General features: G+C 42.4%; 1 protein-coding gene across 1 annotated transcript in view; it reads left to right on the plus strand.

Annotated features, from left to right (window-relative positions):
* Positions 1-21,594, plus strand: part of npm1b (nucleophosmin 1b) — a gene marked incomplete at its 3' end in the record, with an annotated part of 130,627 nt that overhangs the window by 16,872 nt on the left and 92,161 nt on the right. Inside the window, exons 5-7 of the mRNA XM_084338893.1 lie at positions 631-728; positions 9,792-9,853; positions 13,488-13,563. Coding sequence (XP_084195019.1) covers positions 631-728; positions 9,792-9,853; positions 13,488-13,563 — 236 coding nt within the window. The remainder of the gene's footprint in view (positions 1-630; positions 729-9,791; positions 9,854-13,487; positions 13,564-21,594) is intronic.

Raw genomic sequence — 21,594 nt, forward strand, 5'->3', positions numbered from 1 at the left:
ATTACACACATATCAGGTTACACCCATATCAGATTACACACATATCAGGTTACACACATATCAGATTACACACATATCAGGTTACACCCATATCAGATTACACACATATCAGGTTACACACATATCAGATTACACACATATCAGGTTACACACATATCAGATTACACACATATCAGATTACACACATATCAGATTACACACGTATCAGATTACACACATATCAGATTACACACGTATCAGATTACACACATATCAGATTACACACATATCAGATTACACACATATCAGATTACACACATATCAGGTTACACACATATCAGATTACACACGTATCAGGTTACACCCATATCAGATTACACACATATCAGATTACACACATATCAGGTTACACACATATCAGATTACACACATCAGATTACACACATATCAGATTACACACATATCAGGTTACACACATATCAGATTACACACATATCAGGTTACACACATATCAGATTACACACATATCAGATTACACACATATCAGATTACACACATATCAGGTTACACACATATCAGATTACACACATATCAGGTTACACACATATCAGATTACACACGTATCAGATTAACCAGGTTAAACCTCTGTAGGTGTGAAGGAGTCCGAGGATGAAGAGGATGAAGAGGAGAACAACACGTCCCCCGTGAAGCGCCCCTCCAGCTCCACGTCGGGACAGAGGCCTCGAGCGGTCAGTGTCTCCAGCCCTGTCTAACCCTGTCCAGAGGGGGGCGCTCTCTCTCCTCTCTGTCATCAGACTCATGCAGGCAGCTACAGCATCCAGAGGGGGGCGCTCTCTCTCCTCTCTGTCATCAGAAGCTCTCTAGAAGCTGCTGTTTGCAGGTTGAGTTTAGTGATGATGGTGTGAGTTTCTCTCTAGAAGCTGCTGTTTGTAGGTTGAGTTTAGTGATGATGGTGTGAGTTTCTCTAGAAGCTGCTGTTTGTAGGTTGAGTTTAGTGATGATGGTGTGGGTTTCTCTAGAAGCTGCTGTTTGTAGGTTGAGTTTAGTGATGATGGTGTGAGTTTATCTAGAAGCTGCTGTTTGTAGGTTGAGTTTAGTGATGATGGTGTGAGTTTCTCTAGAAGCTGCTGTTTGTAGGTTGAGTTTAGTGATGATGGTGTGAGTTTCTCTAGAAGCTGCTGTTTGCAGGTTGAGTTTAGTGATGATGGTGTGAGTTTCTCTAGAAGCTGCTGTTTGTAGGTTGAGTTTAGTGATGATGGTGTGAGTTTCTCTAGAAGCTGCTGTTTGTAGGTTGAGTTTAGTGATGATGGTGTGAGTTTCTCTAGAAGCTGCTGTTTGTAGGTTGAGTTTAGTGATGATGGTGTGAGTTTCTCTAGAAGCTGCTGTTTGTAGGTTGAGTTTAGTGATGATGGTGTGAGTTTCTCTCTAGAAGCTGCTGTTTGTAGGTTGAGTTTAGTGATGATGGTGTGAGTTTCTCTAGAAGCTGCTGTTTGTAGGTTGAGTTTAGTGATGATGGTGTGAGTTTCTCTAGAAGCTGCTGTTTGTAGGTTGAGTTTAGTGATGATGGTGTGAGTTTCTCTAGAAGCTGCTGTTTGTAGGTTGAGTTTAGTGATGATGGTGTGAGTTTCTCTAGAAGCTGCTGTTTGCAGGTTGAGTTTAGTGATGATGGTGTGAGTTTCTCTAGAAGCTGCTGTTTGTAGGTTGAGTTTAGTGATGATGGTGTGAGTTTCTCTAGAAGCTGCTGTTTGTAGGTTGAGTTTAGTGATGATTGTGAGTTTCTCTAGAAGCTGCTGTTTGTAGGTTGAGTTTAGTGATGATGGTGTGAGTTTCTCTCTAGAAGCTGCTGTTTGTAGGTTGAGTTTAGTGATGATGGTGTGAGTTTCTCTAGAAGCTGCTGTTTGTAGGTTGAGTTTAGTGATGATTGTGAGTTTCTCTAGAAGCTGCTGTTTGTAGGTTGAGTTTAGTGATGATGGTGTGAGTTTCTCTCTAGAAGCTGCTGTTTGTAGGTTGAGTTTAGTGATGATGGTGTGAGTTTCTCTCTAGAAGCTGCTGTTTGTAGGTTGAGTTTAGTGATGATGGTGTGAGTTTCTCTAGAAGCTGCTGTTTGTAGGTTGAGTTTAGTGATGATGGTGTGAGTTTCTCTCTAGAAGCTGCTGTTTGTAGGTTGAGTTTAGTGATGATGGTGTGAGTTTCTCTCTAGAAGCTGCTGTTTGTAGGTTGAGTTTAGTGATGATGGTGTGAGTTTCTCTAGAAGCTGCTGTTTGTAGGTTGAGTTTAGTGATGATGGTGTGAGTTTCTCTCTAGAAGCTGCTGTTTGTAGGTTGAGTTTAGTGATGATGGTGTGAGTTTTTCTCTAGAAGCTGCTGTTTGTAGGTTGAGTTTAGTGATGATGGTGTGAGTTTCTCTAGAAGCTGCTGTTTGTAGGTTGAGTTTAGTGATGATGGTGTGAGTTTCTCTCTAGAAGCTGCTGTTTGTAGGTTGAGTTTAGTGATGATGGTGTGAGTTTCTCTCTAGAAGCTGCTGTTTGTAGGTTGAGTTTAGTGATGATGGTGTGAGTTTCTCTAGAAGCTGCTGTTTGTAGGTTGAGTTTAGTGATGATGGTGTGAGTTTCTCTCTAGAAGCTGCTGTTTGTAGGTTGAGTTTAGTGATGATGGTGTGAGTTTCTCTCTAGAAGCTGCTGTTTGTAGGTTGAGTTTAGTGATGATGGTGTGAGTTTCTCTCTAGAAGCTGCTGTTTGTAGGTTGAGTTTAGTGATGATGGTGTGAGTTTCTCTAGAAGCTGCTGTTTGTAGGTTGAGTTTAGTGATTGTAAAGGCCATATGAGTGTTTTGTTTATTAATATTATTATTATTGTGCTTAGGATAGTGTCTTATTTATATTTGAACACTAGAGGGCTCTCCGCCTCCATTATAGCCACTCTTCTATAAATAGCCCAGCTAATCAATGGAATCGTGTGCACCTGCCGAGGATTTACTCTCAAACCTGCTTTCACTGTTGGAACTGCTTATCTGTAACAAACAATTGACAACTGTTCTGTTCAACATCATCATACATCTTTCCTTTGGACAATAAAACCCTGCAAACTACATTGGCTGCAACTTGGACATTCAACTCATTCAACATCCACAACTTTGATTGCTGAGTATAGGAAATATCTAAGTGGGTGCATCGTGACGCTTGTCGATTCATTGGGGAGCAACAAGCGGCCACTACAAAGTTTGAGATTTCCCTCATACAAAGTTTGAGACTTCCCTCATGAAACATGAAAAAAGGATGTGAGTATAAAGTATAGGACAACTTTCCTCACGAATGGAAGAGAGGTAAGAAGATTGGAAACTTCTGTGGATTACCTAATGAAATTGAAATGGATAGCGTGAAGAGCTGTAAACGCCTTCCGTGAAGATGGAATTGTTTGGACGCTATGCTGTAATTGCAAATGGAAAAGTAAGTCGGGACATTGTCACATTGCTACATTGTTGCGGTTCTGTGCGAACGCCATGAGGAGGATCCTAACGTCAGACTTAATTAATTGTGATATTGTGGATTATGGAACGGACTGGAAGCCGTATTAAATGGAACGGATTGGATGCCGTATTACGTTGAACCATCTCAATTAATGCCGTCTGGACGTATGGAAATGAAATTGTTCGCTTGGACATCCCTGATGTGTGGCAATAACATTCCCAGTTCCATATAGCCCTACATCGGTGAAAATTTGAAGTTCTTTTTATTGTATTATATTACGTTGCTGCATTCATAAGCAGAAAGAAAAGGAAACCCACACACCAAGTGAATGCAACGTTCAAACTACAAAGGATAAATAAAAAGAATAAATAACATGTCTGAAGCCAAGATGAGGCCAAACAGTCATGGAGGTAATAAAATAGCCTCTATGATTAGAAAGGCTGAAGCTGAAAAGGCAAGCTTAATGGAACGCCTTGCCAATTTAAAGAAAAAACAAGAGCTTGAGAAACAAATGTATTTGAAATATGAAACATTGGAAAACAGACAAGCCAAGCAAGCAGCCAAACCGGCCAATGAATATCGCAACAATGGTGCTGATGTTTTTACTAATCACTGTGTTGATTTCAGCTCCAAGGAGTGCAAGCACAAGATACGTAAACTCCCCCTAGAACTTCACAAGCCGTGGTCGGAGTCCAGAGGAAAGGACGGTGATCAAGAGGAGGGCAGTGAGGAAGAGGATGACGATTCGATTCCCTTATATGTTCCCTCCAGGGAATGGTTGATGGATCATGGCCTGGTTGAGGAGGAAGAAGAGGACGACAAAGCGAGCGCGCCTCATGTTCCCTCCAGGGAGTGGACGGTGGAGGGCGACCTGCTGAGTCCTACCCAGAGACTTCCTCCGAATGAACCAGACGATGATGATGGGGACGATGAGGAGGAGGACAAGGACGGCGTCGATGATGACGTCGATGGTGAAGAAGAGGATGACTATTCGATTCCCTTTCATGTTCCCTCCAGGGAGTGGTTGATGAAACATGGCCTGATTGAGGAGGAAGATGATGATGATGAGGAGGACGAGTCGACCCCCATTTATGTCCCCTCCAGCGAGTGGATGATGAAGAACCACCTGCTGGAGCCTTCCCAGAGGGTTCCTCAGAATGAAGACAAAAGAGGAGGACGGTGATGAGGAGGATGAAGAAGAGGACGACAATTTGATCGCATTTTACGTCCCCTCCATTCTGACTGTGCCTCAAGAGGACATCGAAGATGATGAGGGGGAGGAGGAGGACGTTGATGAAGATGGGAATGACGATGACTATTCAATCCCACTTTATGTTCCCTCCAGGGTGTGGGTTGAAGTTTCTCTAGAAGCTGCTGTTTGTAGGTTGAGTTTAGTGATGATGGTGTGAGTTTCTCTAGAAGCTGCTGTTTGTAGGTTGAGTTTAGTGATGATGGTGTGAGTTTCTCTAGAAGCTGCTGTTTGTAGGTTGAGTTTAGTGATGATGGTGTGAGTTTCTCTAGAAGCTGCTGTTTGTAGGTTGAGTTTAGTGATGATGGTGTGAGTTTCTCTCTAGAAGCTGCTGTTTGTAGGTTGAGTTTAGTGATGATGGTGTGAGTTTATCTAGAAGCTGCTGTTTGTAGGTTGAGTTTAGTGATGATTGTGAGTTTCTCTAGAAGCTGCTGTTTGTAGGTTGAGTTTAGTGATGATGGTGTGAGTTTCTCTCTAGAAGCTGCTGTTTGTAGGTTGAGTTTAGTGATGATGGTGTGAGTTTCTCTCTAGAAGCTGCTGTTTGTAGGTTGAGTTTAGTGATGATGGTGTGAGTTTCTCTAGAAGCTGCTGTTTGTAGGTTGAGTTTAGTGATGATTGTGAGTTTCTCTAGAAGCTGCTGTTTGTAGGTTGAGTTTAGTGATGATGGTGTGAGTTTCTCTCTAGAAGCTGCTGTTTGTAGGTTGAGTTTAGTGATGATGGTGTGAGTTTCTCTCTAGAAGCTGCTGTTTGTAGGTTGAGTTTAGTGATGATGGTGTGAGTTTCTCTAGAAGCTGCTGTTTGTAGGTTGAGTTTAGTGATGATGGTGTGAGTTTCTCTCTAGAAGCTGCTGTTTGTAGGTTGAGTTTAGTGATGATGGTGTGAGTTTCTCTAGAAGCTGCTGTTTGTAGGTTGAGTTTAGTGATGATGGTGTGAGTTTCTCTCTAGAAGCTGCTGTTTGTAGGTTGAGTTTAGTGATGATGGTGTGAGTTTCTCTCTAGAAGCTGCTGTTTGTAGGTTGAGTTTAGTGATGATGGTGTGAGTTTCTCTAGAAGCTGCTGTTTGTAGGTTGAGTTTAGTGATGATGGTGTGAGTTTCTCTCTAGAAGCTGCTGTTTGTAGGTTGAGTTTAGTGATGATGGTGTGAGTTTCTCTCTAGAAGCTGCTGTTTGTAGGTTGAGTTTAGTGATGATGTTGTGAGTTTCTCTCTAGAAGCTGCTGTTTGTAGGTTGAGTTTAGTGATGATGGTGTGAGTTTCTCTAGAAGCTGCTGTTTGTAGGTTGAGTTTAGTGATGATGGTGTGAGTTTCTCTCTAGAAGCTGCTGTTTGTAGGTTGAGTTTAGTGATGATGGTGTGAGTTTCTCTCTAGAAGCTGCTGTTTGTAGGTTGAGTTTAGTGATGATGGTGTGAGTTTCTCTAGAAGCTGCTGTTTGTAGGTTGAGTTTAGTGATTGTAAAGGCCATATGAGTGTTTTGTTTATTAATATTATTATTATTGTGCTTAGGATAGTGTCTTATTTATATTTGAACACTAGAGGGCTCTCCGCCTCCATTATAGCCACTCTTCTATAAATAGCCCAGCTAATCAATGGAATCGTGTGCACCTGCCGAGGATTTACTCTCAAACCTGCTTTCACTGTTGGAACTGCTTATCTGTAACAAACAATTGACAACTGTTCTGTTCAACATCATCATACATCTTTCCTTTGGACAATAAAACCCTGCAAACTACATTGGCTGCAACTTGGACATTCAACTCATTCAACATCCACAACTTTGATTGCTGAGTATAGGAAATATCTAAGTGGGTGCATCGTGACGCTTGTCGATTCATTGGGGAGCAACAAGCGGCCACTACAAAGTTTGAGATTTCCCTCATACAAAGTTTGAGACTTCCCTCATGAAACATGAAAAAAGGATGTGAGTATAAAGTATAGGACAACTTTCCTCACGAATGGAAGAGAGGTAAGAAGATTGGAAACTTCTGTGGATTACCTAATGAAATTGAAATGGATAGCGTGAAGAGCTGTAAACGCCTTCCGTGAAGATGGAATTGTTTGGACGCTATGCTGTAATTGCAAATGGAAAAGTAAGTCGGGACATTGTCACATTGCTACATTGTTGCGGTTCTGTGCGAACGCCATGAGGAGGATCCTAACGTCAGACTTAATTAATTGTGATATTGTGGATTATGGAACGGACTGGAAGCCGTATTAAATGGAACGGATTGGATGCCGTATTACGTTGAACCATCTCAATTAATGCCGTCTGGACGTATGGAAATGAAATTGTTCGCTTGGACATCCCTGATGTGTGGCAATAACATTCCCAGTTCCATATAGCCCTACATCGGTGAAAATTTGAAGTTCTTTTTATTGTATTATATTACGTTGCTGCATTCATAAGCAGAAAGAAAAGGAAACCCACACACCAAGTGAATGCAACGTTCAAACTACAAAGGATAAATAAAAAGAATAAATAACATGTCTGAAGCCAAGATGAGGCCAAACAGTCATGGAGGTAATAAAATAGCCTCTATGATTAGAAAGGCTGAAGCTGAAAAGGCAAGCTTAATGGAACGCCTTGCCAATTTAAAGAAAAAACAAGAGCTTGAGAAACAAATGTATTTGAAATATGAAACATTGGAAAACAGACAAGCCAAGCAAGCAGCCAAACCGGCCAATGAATATCGCAACAATGGTGCTGATGTTTTTACTAATCACTGTGTTGATTTCAGCTCCAAGGAGTGCAAGCACAAGATACGTAAACTCCCCCTAGAACTTCACAAGCCGTGGTCGGAGTCCAGAGGAAAGGACGGTGATCAAGAGGAGGGCAGTGAGGAAGAGGATGACGATTCGATTCCCTTATATGTTCCCTCCAGGGAATGGTTGATGGATCATGGCCTGGTTGAGGAGGAAGAAGAGGACGACAAAGCGAGCGCGCCTCATGTTCCCTCCAGGGAGTGGACGGTGGAGGGCGACCTGCTGAGTCCTACCCAGAGACTTCCTCCGAATGAACCAGGCGATGATGATGGGGACGATGAGGAGGAGGACAAGGACGGCGTCGATGATGACGTCGATGGTGAAGAAGAGGATGACTATTCGATTCCCTTTCATGTTCCCTCCAGGGAGTGGTTGATGAAACATGGCCTGATTGAGGAGGAAGATGATGATGATGAGGAGGACGAGTCGACCCCCATTTATGTCCCCTCCAGCGAGTGGATGATGAAGAACCACCTGCTGGAGCCTTCCCAGAGGGTTCCTCAGAATGAAGACAAAAGAGGAGGACGGTGATGAGGAGGATGAAGAAGAGGACGACAATTTGATCGCATTTTACGTCCCCTCCATTCTGACTGTGCCTCAAGAGGACATCGAAGATGATGAGGAGGAGGAGGAGGACGTTGATGAAGATGGGAATGACGATGACTATTCAATCCCACTTTATGTTCCCTCCAGGGTGTGGGTTGAAGTTTCTCTAGAAGCTGCTGTTTGTAGGTTGAGTTTAGTGATGATGGTGTGAGTTTCTCTAGAAGCTGCTGTTTGTAGGTTGAGTTTAGTGATGATGGTGTGAGTTTCTCTAGAAGCTGCTGTTTGTAGGTTGAGTTTAGTGATGATGGTGTGAGTTTCTCTAGAAGCTGCTGTTTGTAGGTTGAGTTTAGTGATGATGGTGTGAGTTTCTCTCTAGAAGCTGCTGTTTGTAGGTTGAGTTTAGTGATGATGGTGTGAGTTTCTCTCTAGAAGCTGCTGTTTGTAGGTTGAGTTTAGTGATGATGGTGTGAGTTTCTCTAGAAGCTGCTGTTTGTAGGTTGAGTTTAGTGATGATGGTGTGAGTTTCTCTAGAAGCTGCTGTTTGTAGGTTGAGTTTAGTGATGATTGTGAGTTTCTCTAGAAGCTGCTGTTTGTAGGTTGAGTTTAGTGATGATGGTGTGAGTTTCTCTCTAGAAGCTGCTGTTTGTAGGTTGAGTTTAGTGATGATGGTGTGAGTTTCTCTAGAAGCTGCTGTTTGTAGGTTGAGTTTAGTGATGATGGTGTGAGTTTCTCTAGAAGCTGCTGTTTGTAGGTTGAGTTTAGTGATGATGGTGTGAGTTTCTCTAGAAGCTGCTGTTTGTAGGTTGAGTTTAGTGATGATGGTGTGAGTTTCTCTAGAAGCTGCTGTTTGTAGGTTGAGTTTAGTGATGATGGTGTGAGTTTCTCTCTAGAAGCTGCTGTTTGTAGGTTGAGTTTAGTGATGATGGTGTGAGTTTCTCTAGAAGCTGCTGTTTGTAGGTTGAGTTTAGTGATGATGTTGTGAGTTTCTCTAGAAGCTGCTGTTTGCAGGTTGAGTTTAGTGATGATGGTGTGCGTTTCTCTAGAAGCTGCTGTTTGTAGGTTGAGTTTAGTGATGATGGTGTGAGTTTCTCTCTAGAAGCTGCTGTTTGTAGGTTGAGTTTAGTGATGATGGTGTGAGTTTCTCTAGAAGCTGCTGTTTGTAGGTTGAGTTTAGTGATGATGGTGTGAGTTTCTCTAGAAGCTGCTGTTTGTAGGTTGAGTTTAGTGATGATGGTGTGAGTTTCTCTAGAAGCTGCTGTTTGTAGGTTGAGTTTAGTGATGATGGTGTGAGTTTCTCTAGAAGCTGCTGTTTGTAGGTTGAGTTTAGTGATGATGGTGTGAGTTTCTCTCTAGAAGCTGCTGTTTGTAGGTTGAGTTTAGTGATGAAGGTGTGAGTTTCTCTAGAAGCTGCAGTTTGTAGGTTGAGTTTAGTGATGAAGGTGTGAGTTTCTCCTCTCAGCTCCTCCTCTCAGCTCCTCTCAGCTCCTCCTCTCAGCTCCTCTCAGCTCCTCCTCCTCTCAGCTCCTCCTCCACCTCTCAGCTCCTCCTCTCAGCTCCTCCTCCTCTCAGCTCCTCTCAGCTCCTCCTCTCAGCTCCTCCTCCTCTCAGCTCCTCTCAGCTCCTCCTCTCAGCTCCTCCTCCTCTCAGCTCCTCTCAGCTCCTCCTCTCAGCTCCTCCTCCTCTAAGCTCCTCCTCCTCTAAGCTCCTCCTCTCATCTATGAACTCATGTTCCTTCAGGAGTTTGAATCAATACTTTATTTTTTAATACCTTGCAGAAAAACCTCAGAATGGACTCGGACTCGGAGGATGATGATGAAGACAGCGATGAAGACGACGAGTATGTTTTTCTTTGTTTATTACTATTATTATGATTAGTTTTATTTCTGCACCAGTCAACATCGAGTGTTAGAATCAGGCCTATGTCAAAATGTACAAACCTAGTAGAAATGTAGAAAGAATATTTATTTAATGCTAAACTAAACTAAAGAAAAAAATGGCCAATTACCAATAAACCAATTACAAAGGTAATAATGTACAACTTTGAACATTTTGTACATTTTACATCGTCATGCCAAATGATACAATACATTGTGCACATGTCCAGCTCGCCTGGGTCAACTAGGTAACTGCATATAGTCACTGGACCTCCTTCACCAACATTGTCTTAAGATTCACCAACGCGTGGAGAGGTTGTCTTAACTCGCCAAATGATCACAGCTGTGAACCCCTGAATGATCGTACGTCACTCATTCACAAACTGGCACGTTTACTTAATTTGCATACAGACACGCCCCTCCAGCTCATTATAATGCGAGGGCCATGTGCAAAACAAGGGTCAGCATTCCCCCGTATTCAACGGGTAGCGCTTTGCGACTGATCAAAATGAGATTAGATTCAAATGTATCGTCATCATACAGCACACTATAGCCCTAGTGGAATAGACTGTATTAATATTCCATATTTATGCCGTCTTGTTGCGCTCCTGGCCACCTGCCACCGCGCCTCTGTGTAGTCTACCTGCGTAATGAATGAACAGTAGGCTTATATTATTCTAGTGACTTGTTTCATTAGGGGATGGCAGATCCGGAGCTGCCCTATAGTAGTCCTACTGCAGTTCTATACAGTACAGTACACATCTTAGCGTGACATCTTAACACTTTCAGCGCCAGCTATTACCCTCATCCCTGTAGTCAATGCGCCAGCTTTCCATTGCCTATTTTCACTGTGCGTCACAATGTTTGCAGAGCTATATCTATATTCTATATTATAGCTATGGAGACAATACTATGGTCATTTGACAGTCACTATCTATCGTCCAACATGTAAAAAACAGTACATCTTTTCATGTATACGTTCGCGTGTTATCCGGTGGGGAATATTGTATAGTTTAGGAGTGATCCGGGCTAATTCCTGGAAGCTGAGTTATGGAGCGCTATGTGCATTTTGCTAAAGTCTTTCACGTTGCTTTCCTGGACACGTTACTATTTCCAAAAGGTATATAATAGGTATTATGTTTCATCATGAATGCATCAAAGGGGGGGGGGGGGGGTCGTTTTTTGATGCTCTGATCGCCAGCAACGGCATTCATTTGGAATAGTACATACGTTGATCGGCTGGATCGATGTGAAATCATTGTAGGATCAAGGTGGAATTGACGTCAGATAGTCCTTACCTTTGATCGGGCTTATTCCAAAAATAATATTCCAATTGTCTGATAGCATTTTCCAGTATTGATGTCCATCGGGTCCCCGACATAATCTGGCACAACACACATATGCATCGGCATGTTGGTTGACATCGACCTGCATTAAATGTAGTAAACTGGCATGATAAATGTAGGAAATTGGTAAGCGGTGGTACGCTTGACTGAAACCTCAAACGATTGCGGACAGAGTCCGGTGCGCTCACAGTACGCCCGACTCTGTGGCGGCCTTAAGATGTCATGCTAAGATGTGTACTGTACGTACTGTACGTACTACTATAGGGCAGCGCATACAGTATCTACTATCTCCTAATAAAACAAGTAATTCGAATAATATAAGCCTACTGTTCATTCATTACACACGTAGGCTATACAGTGTGTGTGTGTGTGTGTGTGTGTGTGTGTGTGTGTGTGTGTGTGTGTGTGTGCGTGCTGAACAGTATGGAATATTAATACAGTCTATTCCACTATAGATATATCCACACGATTAGCTTTAGTTCTTATTTATTTATCCACTGTCATTTGCAGTGTTGGTGTAGTGTTTTTATTTACTTTCGGACATCACAGCGCCTCGTGAGGCATGACTGTGAATGTAAAACACATTTTTTTATCATACAAATATTGTCATATTTATTATTATTATTATGATTATTTAATTCCAAGGATGTCTGTAGAGTTGACATGAACACAAACACCATGATTCCTCCCAAATAAAGCCCTTAAGAACACGGCGCACACCAGTCTGTCCGACTTACGGCTGCTCTTCAGCACTCCTAAATCCTGCTCTAGGTTAGGACCGAATCCAGGACAAGGGACCGTTGGTGAATCCCAAAATCGGCCCAGAAATGTCTTAAGTCCATTGGTGAATGAGACCCAATGGCTACAGTCCTCTGGTTCAGTAGATGGTAGAAGGACTACAGTCCTCTGGTTCAGTAGATGGTAGAAGGACTACAGTCCTCTGGTTCAGTAGATGGTAGAAGGACTACAGTCCTCTGGTTCAGTAGATGGTAGAAGGACTACAGTCCTCTGGTTCAGTAGATGGTAGAAGGACTACAGGCCTCTGGTTCAGTAGATGGTAGAAGGACTACAGGCCTCTGGTTCAGTAGATGGTAGAAGGACTACAGGCCTCTGGTTCAGTAGATGGTAGAAGGACTACAGGCCTCTGGTTCAGTAGATGGTAGAAGGACTACAGTCCTCTGGTTCAGTAGATGGTAGAAGGACTACAGTCCTCTGGTTCAGTAGATGGTAGAAGGACTACAGGCCTCTGGTTCAGTAGATGGTAGAAGGACTACAGGCCTCTGGTTCAGTAGATGGTAGAAGGACTACAGTCCTCTGGTTCAGTAGATGGTAGAAGGACTACAGGCCTCTGGTTCAGTAGATGGTAGAAGGACTACAGTCCTCTGGTTCAGTAGATGGTAGAAGGACTACAGTCCTCTGGTTCAGTAGATGGTAGAAGGACTACAGTCCTCTGGTTCAGTAGATGGTAGAAGGACTACAGGCCTCTGGTTCAGTAGATGGTAGAAGGACTACAGTCCTCTGGTTCAGTAGATGGTAGAAGGACTACAGTCCTCTGGTTCAGTAGATGGTAGAAGGACTACAGTCCTCTGGTTCAGTAGATGGTAGAAGGACTACAGTCCTCTGGTTCAGTAGATGGTAGAAGGACTACAGTCCTCTGGTTCAGTAGATGGTAGAAGGACTACAGTCCTCTGGTTCAGTAGATGGTAGAAGGACTACAGGCCTCTGGTTCAGTAGATGGTAGAAGGACTACAGGCCTCTGGTTCAGTAGATGGTAGAAGGACTACAGGCCTCTGGTTCAGTAGATGGTAGAAGGACTACAGTCCTCTGGTTCAGTAGATGGTAGAAGGACTACAGTCCTCTGGTTCAGTAGATGGTAGAAGGACTACAGTCCTCTGGTTCAGTAGATGGTAGAAGGACTACAGTCCTCTGGTTCAGTAGATGGTAGAAGGACTACAGTCCTCTGGTTCAGTAGATGGTAGAAGGACTACAGGCCTCTGGTTCAGTAGATGGTAGAAGGACTACAGTCCTCTGGTTCAGTAGATGGTAGAAGGACTACAGTCCTCTGGTTCAGTAGATGGTTGACGGTTTCCTGTTGCTAAATTGGTTGCTTCTTATAATGAATTATGTGCATTATTTTTATTTATTTAAAATATTGACCTAAATCTTTTATGATTATCTTGATTGTTCTTTCTTTATACTGAACATGTGTTCCCGTGTTGTTGTTTGAGTGCTGTGCTGCCTGTCTTTGTAGTGATGATGATGATGACGACGAAAGTCACGAAGATGATGCGAAGGTGTTGAAGAATTCTGCAAAACAGCAAAAAAAGGTATGCCTATTTATTTATTTATTTCAAGCCACGTACAGATGTGAGTCTAGAGGAAGCTTACACCACGTACAGATGTGAGTCTAGATGAAGCTTACACCACGTACAGATGTGAGTCTAGAGAGGAAGCTTACACCACGTACAGATGTGAGTCTAGAGGAAGCTTACACCACGTACAGATGTGAGTCTAGAGAGGAAGCTTACACCACGTACAGATGTGAGTCTAGAGGAAGCTTACACCACGTACAGATGTGAGTCTAGAGAGGAAGCTTACACCACGTACAGATGTGAGTCTAGAGAGGAAGCTTACACCACGTACAGATGTGAGTCTAGAGGAAGCTTACACCACGTACAGATGTGAGTCTAGAGGAAGCTTACACCACGTACAGATGTGAGTCTAGAGAGGAAGCTTACACCACGTACAGATGTGAGTCTAGAGGAAGCTTACACCACGTACAGATGTGAGTCTAGAGAGGAAGCTTACACCACGTACAGATGTGAGTCTAGAGGAAGCTTACACCACGTACAGATGTGAGTCTAGAGGAAGCTTACACCACGTACAGATGTGAGTCTAGAGAGGATGCTTACACCACGTACAGATGTGAGTCTAGAGAGGAAGCTTACACCACGTACAGATGTGAGTCTAGAGGAAGCTTACACCACGTACAGATGTGAGTCTAGAGAGGAAGCTTACACCACGTACAGATGTGAGTCTAGAGGAAGCTTACACCACGTACAGATGTGAGTCTAGAGAGGAAGCTTACACCACGTACAGATGTGAGTCTAGAGGAAGCTTACACCACGTACAGATGTGAGTCTAGAGAGGAAGCTTACACCACGTACAGATGTGAGTCTAGAGAGGAAGCTTACACCACGTGGGCATTTCAATGTTTTATACGGATGATAACAATATACCATCACCTCAATGGCTGGCGCCCAGTTGCTCGCACCCCCATACTGAGTGAATGGTTTGAGAAGCACAGCAAGACACTGCTCAACAACAACCTACCGCTCAGCCTGGACAAACACCAATACGCCTACAGACAAGATGGAGCCACAACCTTACATGAGGCCACCTCCCACCTGGAGAAGGCTGTTTGTGGACTACAGCGCACCGCTAGCGCCCCCAGGCCACGGCGAGGTGTAAAGATGTAACTGCACGCTGGGCGACAACATGTGGGCGCAGGATCATCTGGCCTTTACAGGGTTAATATCTTCCAGCCAAAAAATTTACAGTTTATAGTCTGCGGTGTTGTGGTAGTGATTGTGTACTGAAGGTAGTAGTGATTGTGTACTGAAGGTAGTAGTGATTGTGTACTGAAGGTAGTAGTGATTGTGTACTGAAGGTAGTAGTGATTGTGTAGATACTGAAGGTAGTAGTGATTGTGTACTGAAGGTAGTAGTGATTGTGTAGATACTGAAGGTAGTAGTGATTGTGTACTGAAGGTAGTAGTGATTGTGTACTGAAGGTAGTAGTGATTGTGTACTGAAGGTAGTAGTGATTGTGTAGATACTGAAGGTAGTAGTGATTGTGTAGATACTGAAGGTAGTAGTGATTGTGTACTGAAGGTAGTAGTGATTGTGTACTGAAGGTAGTAGTGATTGTGTAGATACTGAAGGTAGTAGTGATTGTGTACTGAAGGTAGTAGTGATTGTGTACTGAAGGTTGTAGTGATTGTGTACTGAAGGTAGTAGTGATTGTGTACTGAAGGTAGTAGTGATTGTGTACTGAAGGTAGTAGTGATTGTGTACTGAAGGTAGTAGTGATTGTGTACTGAAGGTAGTAGTGATTGTGTACTGAAGGTAGTAGTGATTGTGTAGATACTGAAGGTAGTAGTGATTGTGTAGATACTGAAGGTTGTAGTGATTGTGTACTGAAGGTAGTAGTGATTGTGTACTGAAGGTAGTAGTGATTGTGTACTGAAGGTAGTAGTGATTGTGTACTGAAGGTAGTAGTGATTGTGTACTGAAGGTAGTAGTGATTGTGTACTGAAGGTAGTAGTGATTGTGTAGATACTGAAGCTAGTAGTGAGTGTGTAGATACTGAAGGTAGTAGTGATTGTGTACTGAAGGTAGTAGTGATTGTGTAGATACTGAAGGTAGTAGTGATTGTGTACTGAAGGTAGTAGTGATTGTGTAGATACTGAAGGTAGTAGTGATTGTGTACTGAAGGTAGTAGTGATTGTGTACTGAAGGTAGTAGTGATTGTGTAGATACTGAAGGTAGTAGTGATTGTGTAGTGAAGGTAGTAGTGATTGTGTACTGAAGGTAGTAGTGATTGTGTAGTGAAGGTAGTAGTGAGTGTGTACTGAAGGTAGTAGTGAGTGTGTACTGAAGGTAGTAGTGATTGTGTACTGAAGGTTGTAGTGATTGTGTAGATACTGAAGGTAGTAGTGATTGTGTACTGAAGGTAGTAGTGATTGTGTACTGAAGGTAGTAGTGATTGTGTAGATACTGAAGGTAGTAGTGATTGTGTACTGAAGGTAGTAGTGATTGTGTACTGAAGGTAGTAGTGATTGTGTAGATACTGAAGGTAGTAGTGATTGTGTAGTGAAGGTAGTAGTGATTGTGTAGTGAAGGTAGTAGTGATTGTGTACTGAAGGTAGTAGTGATTGTGTAGTGAAGGTAGTAGTGAGTGTGTACTGAAGGTAGTAGTGAGTGTGTACTGAAGGTAGTAGTGATTGTGTACTGAAGGTAGTAGTGATTGTGTACTGAAGGTAGTAGTGATTGTGTAGATACTGAAGGTAGTAGTGATTGTGTAGATACTGAAGGTAGTAGTGATTGTGTAGATACTGAAGCTAGTAGTGAGTGTGTAGATACTGAAGGTAGTAGTGATTGTGTACTGAAGGTAGTAGTGATTGTGTAGATACTGAAGGTAGTAGTGATTGTGTACTGAAGGTAGTAGTGATTGTGTACTGAAGGTAGTAGTGATTGTGTAGATACTGAAGGTAGTAGTGATTGTGTAGTGAAGGTAGTAGTGATTGTGTACTGAAGGTAGTAGTGATTGTGTAGTGAAGGTAGTAGTGAGTGTGTACTGAAGGTAGTAGTGAGTGTGTACTGAAGGTAGTAGTGATTGTGTACTGAAGGTAGTGGTGATTGTGTACTGAAGGTAGTAGTGAGTGTGTACTGAAGGTAGTGGTGATTGTGTACTGAAGGTAGTAGTGAGTGTGTACTGAAGGTAGTAGTGATTGTGTAGATACTGAAGGTAGTAGTGATTGTGTACTGAAGGTAGTAGTGATTGTGTACTGAAGGTAGTAGTGATTGTGTACTGAAGGTAGTAGTGATTGTGTAGATACTGAAGGTAGTAGTGATTGTGTACTGAAGGTAGTAGTGATTGTGTAGATACTGAAGGTAGTAGTGATTGTGTACTGAAGGTAGTAGTGATTGTGTAGATACTGAAGGTAGTAGTGAGTGTGTACTGAAGGTAGTAGTGATTGTGTACTGAAGGTAGTAGTGATTGTGTAGATACTGAAGGTAGTAGTGGTTGTGTACTGAAGGTAGTAGTGATTGTGTACTGAAGGTAGTAGTGATTGTGTACTGAAGGTAGTAGTGATTGTGTACTGAAGGTAGTAGTGATTGTGTACTGAAGGTAGTAGTGATTGTGTACTGAAGGTAGTGGTGATTGTGTACTGAAGGTAGTAGTGATTGTGTAGATACTGAAGGTAGTAGTGATTGTGTACTGAAGGTAGTAGTGATTGTGTACTGAAGGTAGTAGTGATTGTGTAGATACTGAAGGTAGTAGTGATTGTGTACTGAAGGTAGTAGTGATTGTGTACTGAAGGTAGTAGTGATTGTGTACTGAAGGTAGTAGTGATTGTGTAGATACTGAAGGTAGTAGTGAGTGTGTACTGAAGGTAGTAGTGATTGTGTAGATACTGAAGGTAGTAGTGATTGTGTACTGAAGGTAGTAGTGAGTGTGTACTGAAGGTAGTAGTGATTGTGTACTGAAGGTAGTAGTGATTGTGTACTGAAGGTAGTAGTGATTGTGTACTGAAGGTAGTAGTGATTGTGTACTGAAGGTAGTAGTGATTGTGTACTGAAGGTAGTAGTGATTGTGTACTGAAGGTAGTAGTGATTGTGTAGATACTGAAGGTAGTAGTGATTGTGTACTGAAGGTAGTAGTGATTGTGTAGATACTGAAGGTAGTAGTGATTGTGTACTGAAGGTAGTAGTGATTGTGTAGATACTGAAGGTAGTAGTGATTGTGTACTGAAGGTTGTAGTGATTGTGTACTGAAGGTAGTAGTGATTGTGTACTGAAGGTAGTAGTGATTGTGTACTGAAGGTAGTAGTGATTGTGTAGATACTGAAGGTAGTAGTGATTGTGTACTGAAGGTAGTAGTGATTGTGTAGATACTGAAGGTAGTAGTGATTGTGTACTGAAGGTAGTAGTGATTGTGTAGATACTGAAGGTAGTAGTGATTGTGTACTGAAGGTAGTAGTGATTGTGTACTGAAGGTAGTAGTGAGTGTGTACTGAAGGTAGTAGTGATTGTGTACTGAAGGTAGTAGTGATTGTGTACTGAAGGTAGTAGTGTTTGTGTACTGAAGGTAGTAGTGATTGTGTACTGAAGGCAGTAGTGAGTGTGTACTGAAGGTAGTAGTGATTGTGTACTGAAGGTAGTAGTGATTGTGTACTGAAGGTAGTAGTGATTGTGTACTGAAGGTAGTAGTGATTGTGTAGATACTGAAGGTAGTAGTGATTGTGTACTGAAGGTAGTAGTGATTGTGTACTGAAGGTAGTAGTGATTGTGTACTGAAGGTAGTAGTGATTGTGTACTGAAGGTAGTAGTGATTGTGTACTGAAGGTAGTAGTGATTGTGTACTGAAGGTAGTAGTGATTGTGTACTGAAGGTAGTAGTGATTGTGTACTGAAGGTAGTAGTGATTGTGTACTGAAGGTAGTAGTGATTGTGTACTGAAGGTAGTAGTGAGTGTGTACTGAAGGTAGTAGTGATTGTGTACTGAAGGTAGTAGTGAGTGTGTACTGAAGGTAGTAGTGATTGTGTACTGAAGGTAGTAGTGATTGTGTACTGAAGGTAGTAGTGATTGTGTAGATACTGAAGGTAGTAGTGATTGTGTACTGAAGGTAGTAGTGATTGTGTACTGAAGGTAGTAGTGATTGTGTACTGAAGGTAGTAGTGATTGTGTACTGAAGGTAGTAGTGAGTGTGTACTGAAGGTAGTAGTGATTGTGTACTGAAGGTAGTAGTGATTGTGTACTGAAGGTAGTAGTGATTGTGTACTGAAGGTAGTAGTGATTGTGTAGATACTGAAGGTAGTAGTGATTGTGTACTGAAGGTAGTAGTGATTGTGTACTGAAGGTAGTAGTGAGTGTGTACTGAAGGTAGTAGTGATTGTGTAGATACTGAAGGTAGTAGTGATTGTGTACTGAAGGTAGTAGTGATTGTGTAGATACTGAAGGTAGTAGTGATTGTGTACTGAAGGTAGTAGTGATTGTGTACTGAAGGTAGTAGTGATTGTGTACTGAAGGTAGTAGTGATTGTGTAGATACTGAAGGTAGTAGTGATTGTGTACTGAAGGTAGTAGTGATTGTGTACTGAAGGTAGTAGTGATTGTGTACTGAAGGTAGTAGTGATTGTGTACTGAAGGTAGTAGTGATTGTGTAGATACTGAAGGTTGTACTTGTTAAGTTAACAGCAGCTAGCAAGTAGCAACGCTAACTCCAGCATATTGTTTCTGTTGTCTTCTTTGGTTTATTCTCCTTCCTGTACCAATCCAGCAGGCTGTAACATGTTAATGACCTGAAGCTAAAATAACATGTAAAACAAGACATGTGTGTAACATGTTAATGACCTGAAGCAAAACGAACATGTAAAACAAGACATGTGTGAAACATGTTAATGACATGTGATTGTGAGACTGAATCAGATGTGTTTAGATAGGAACTATTCTCTAGAACGGTCATCTCAGGATCAGTTTGATGCTCTACACATGTCCACCAGGTGGCGCCTGAGACAAGGTTTATCCTCCTGGAACATGACATGACAGGCTGCTGTATAATATGGTTGTATGACAGATAACCACAGCAGGCTGTTCTGAGCTAGGGGTCAGGATTAGAGTGTTCTCTGAGCTAGGGGTCAGGATTAGAGTGTTCTCTGAACTAGGGGTCAGGATTAGAGTCTGTTCTCTGAGCTAGGGGTCAGGATTAGAGTCTGTTCTCTGAGCTAGGGGTCAGGATTAGAGTCTGTTCTCTGAGCTAGGGGTCAGGATTAGAGTGTTCTCTGAGCTAGGGGTCAGGATTAGAGCCTGTTCTCTGAGCTAGGGGTCAGGATTAGAGCCTGTTCTCTGAGCTAGGGGTCAGGATTAGAGTGTTCTCTGAGCTAGGGGTCAGGATTAGAGCCTGTTCTCTGAGCTAGGGGTCAGGATTAGAGCCTGTTCTCTGAGCTAGGGGTCAGGATTAAAGCCTGTTCTCTGAGCTACGGGTCAGAATTAGAGCCTGTTCTCTGAGCTAGGGGTCAGGATTAGAGTGTTCTCTGAGCTAGGGGTCAGGATTAGAGTGTTCTCTGAGCTAGGGGTCAGGATTAGAGCCTGTTCTCTGAGCTGATTGTGTAGTGAAGGTAGTAGTGATTGTGTACTGAAGGTAGTAGTGATTGTGTAGATACTGAAGGTAGTAGTGATTGTGTACTGAAGGTAGTAGTGAGTGTGTACTGAAGGTAGTAGTGATTGTGTACTGAAGGTAGTAGTGATTGTGTACTGAAGGTAGTAGTGATTGTGTACTGAAGGTAGTAGTGATTGTGTACTGAAGGTAGTAGTGATTGTGTACTGAAGGTAGTAGTGATTGTGTACTGAAGGTAGTAGTGATTGTGTAGATACTGAAGGTAGTAGTGATTGTGTACTGAAGGTAGTAGTGATTGTGTACTGAAGGTAGTAGTGATTGTGTACTGAAGGTAGTAGTGATTGTGTAGATACTGAAGGTAGTAGTGATTGTGTACTGAAGGTAGTAGTGATTGTGTAGATACTGTTTCTGTTGTCTTCTTTGGTTTATTCTCCTTCCTGTACCAATCCAGCAGGCTGTAACATGTTAATGACCTGAAGCTAAAATAACATGTAAAACAAGACATGTGTGTAACATGTTAATGACCTGAAGCAAAACGAACATGTAAAACAAGACATGTGTGAAACATGTTAATGACATGTGATTGTGAGACTGAATCAGATGTGTTTAGATAGGAACTATTCTCTAGAACGGTCATCTCAGGATCAGTTTGATGCTCTACACATGTCCACCAGGTGGCGCCTGAGACAAGGTTTATCCTCCTGGAACATGACATGACAGGCTGCTGTATAATATGGTTGTATGACAGATAACCACAGCAGGCTGTTCTGAGCTAGGGGTCAGGATTAGAGTGTTCTCTGAGCTAGGGGTCAGGATTAGAGTGTTCTCTGAACTAGGGGTCAGGATTAGAGTCTGTTCTCTGAGCTAGGGGTCAGGATTAGAGTCTGTTCTCTGAGCTAGGGGTCAGGATTAAAGCCTGTTCTCTGAGCTACGGGTCAGAATTAGAGCCTGTTCTCTGAGCTAGGGGTCAGGATTAGAGTGTTCTCTGAGCTAGGGGTCAGGATTAGAGTGTTCTCTGAGCTAGGGGTCAGGATTAGAGCCTGTTCTCTGAGCTGATTGTGTAGTGAAGGTAGTAGTGATTGTGTACTGAAGGTAGTAGTGATTGTGTAGATACTGAAGGTAGTAGTGATTGTGTACTGAAGGTAGTAGTGAGTGTGTACTGAAGGTAGTAGTGATTGTGTACTGAAGGTAGTAGTGATTGTGTACTGAAGGTAGTAGTGATTGTGTACTGAAGGTAGTAGTGATTGTGTACTGAAGGTAGTAGTGATTGTGTACTGAAGGTAGTAGTGATTGTGTACTGAAGGTAGTAGTGATTGTGTAGATACTGAAGGTAGTAGTGATTGTGTACTGAAGGTAGTAGTGATTGTGTACTGAAGGTAGTAGTGATTGTGTACTGAAGGTAGTAGTGATTGTGTAGATACTGAAGGTAGTAGTGATTGTGTACTGAAGGTAGTAGTG

The sequence above is a fragment of the Notolepis coatsorum genome (genome assembly GCF_963971535.1).
Source record: "Notolepis coatsorum genome assembly, contig: SCAFFOLD_58, whole genome shotgun sequence".
In the NCBI taxonomy this organism is placed as follows: Eukaryota; Metazoa; Chordata; class Actinopteri; order Aulopiformes; family Paralepididae; genus Notolepis; species Notolepis coatsorum.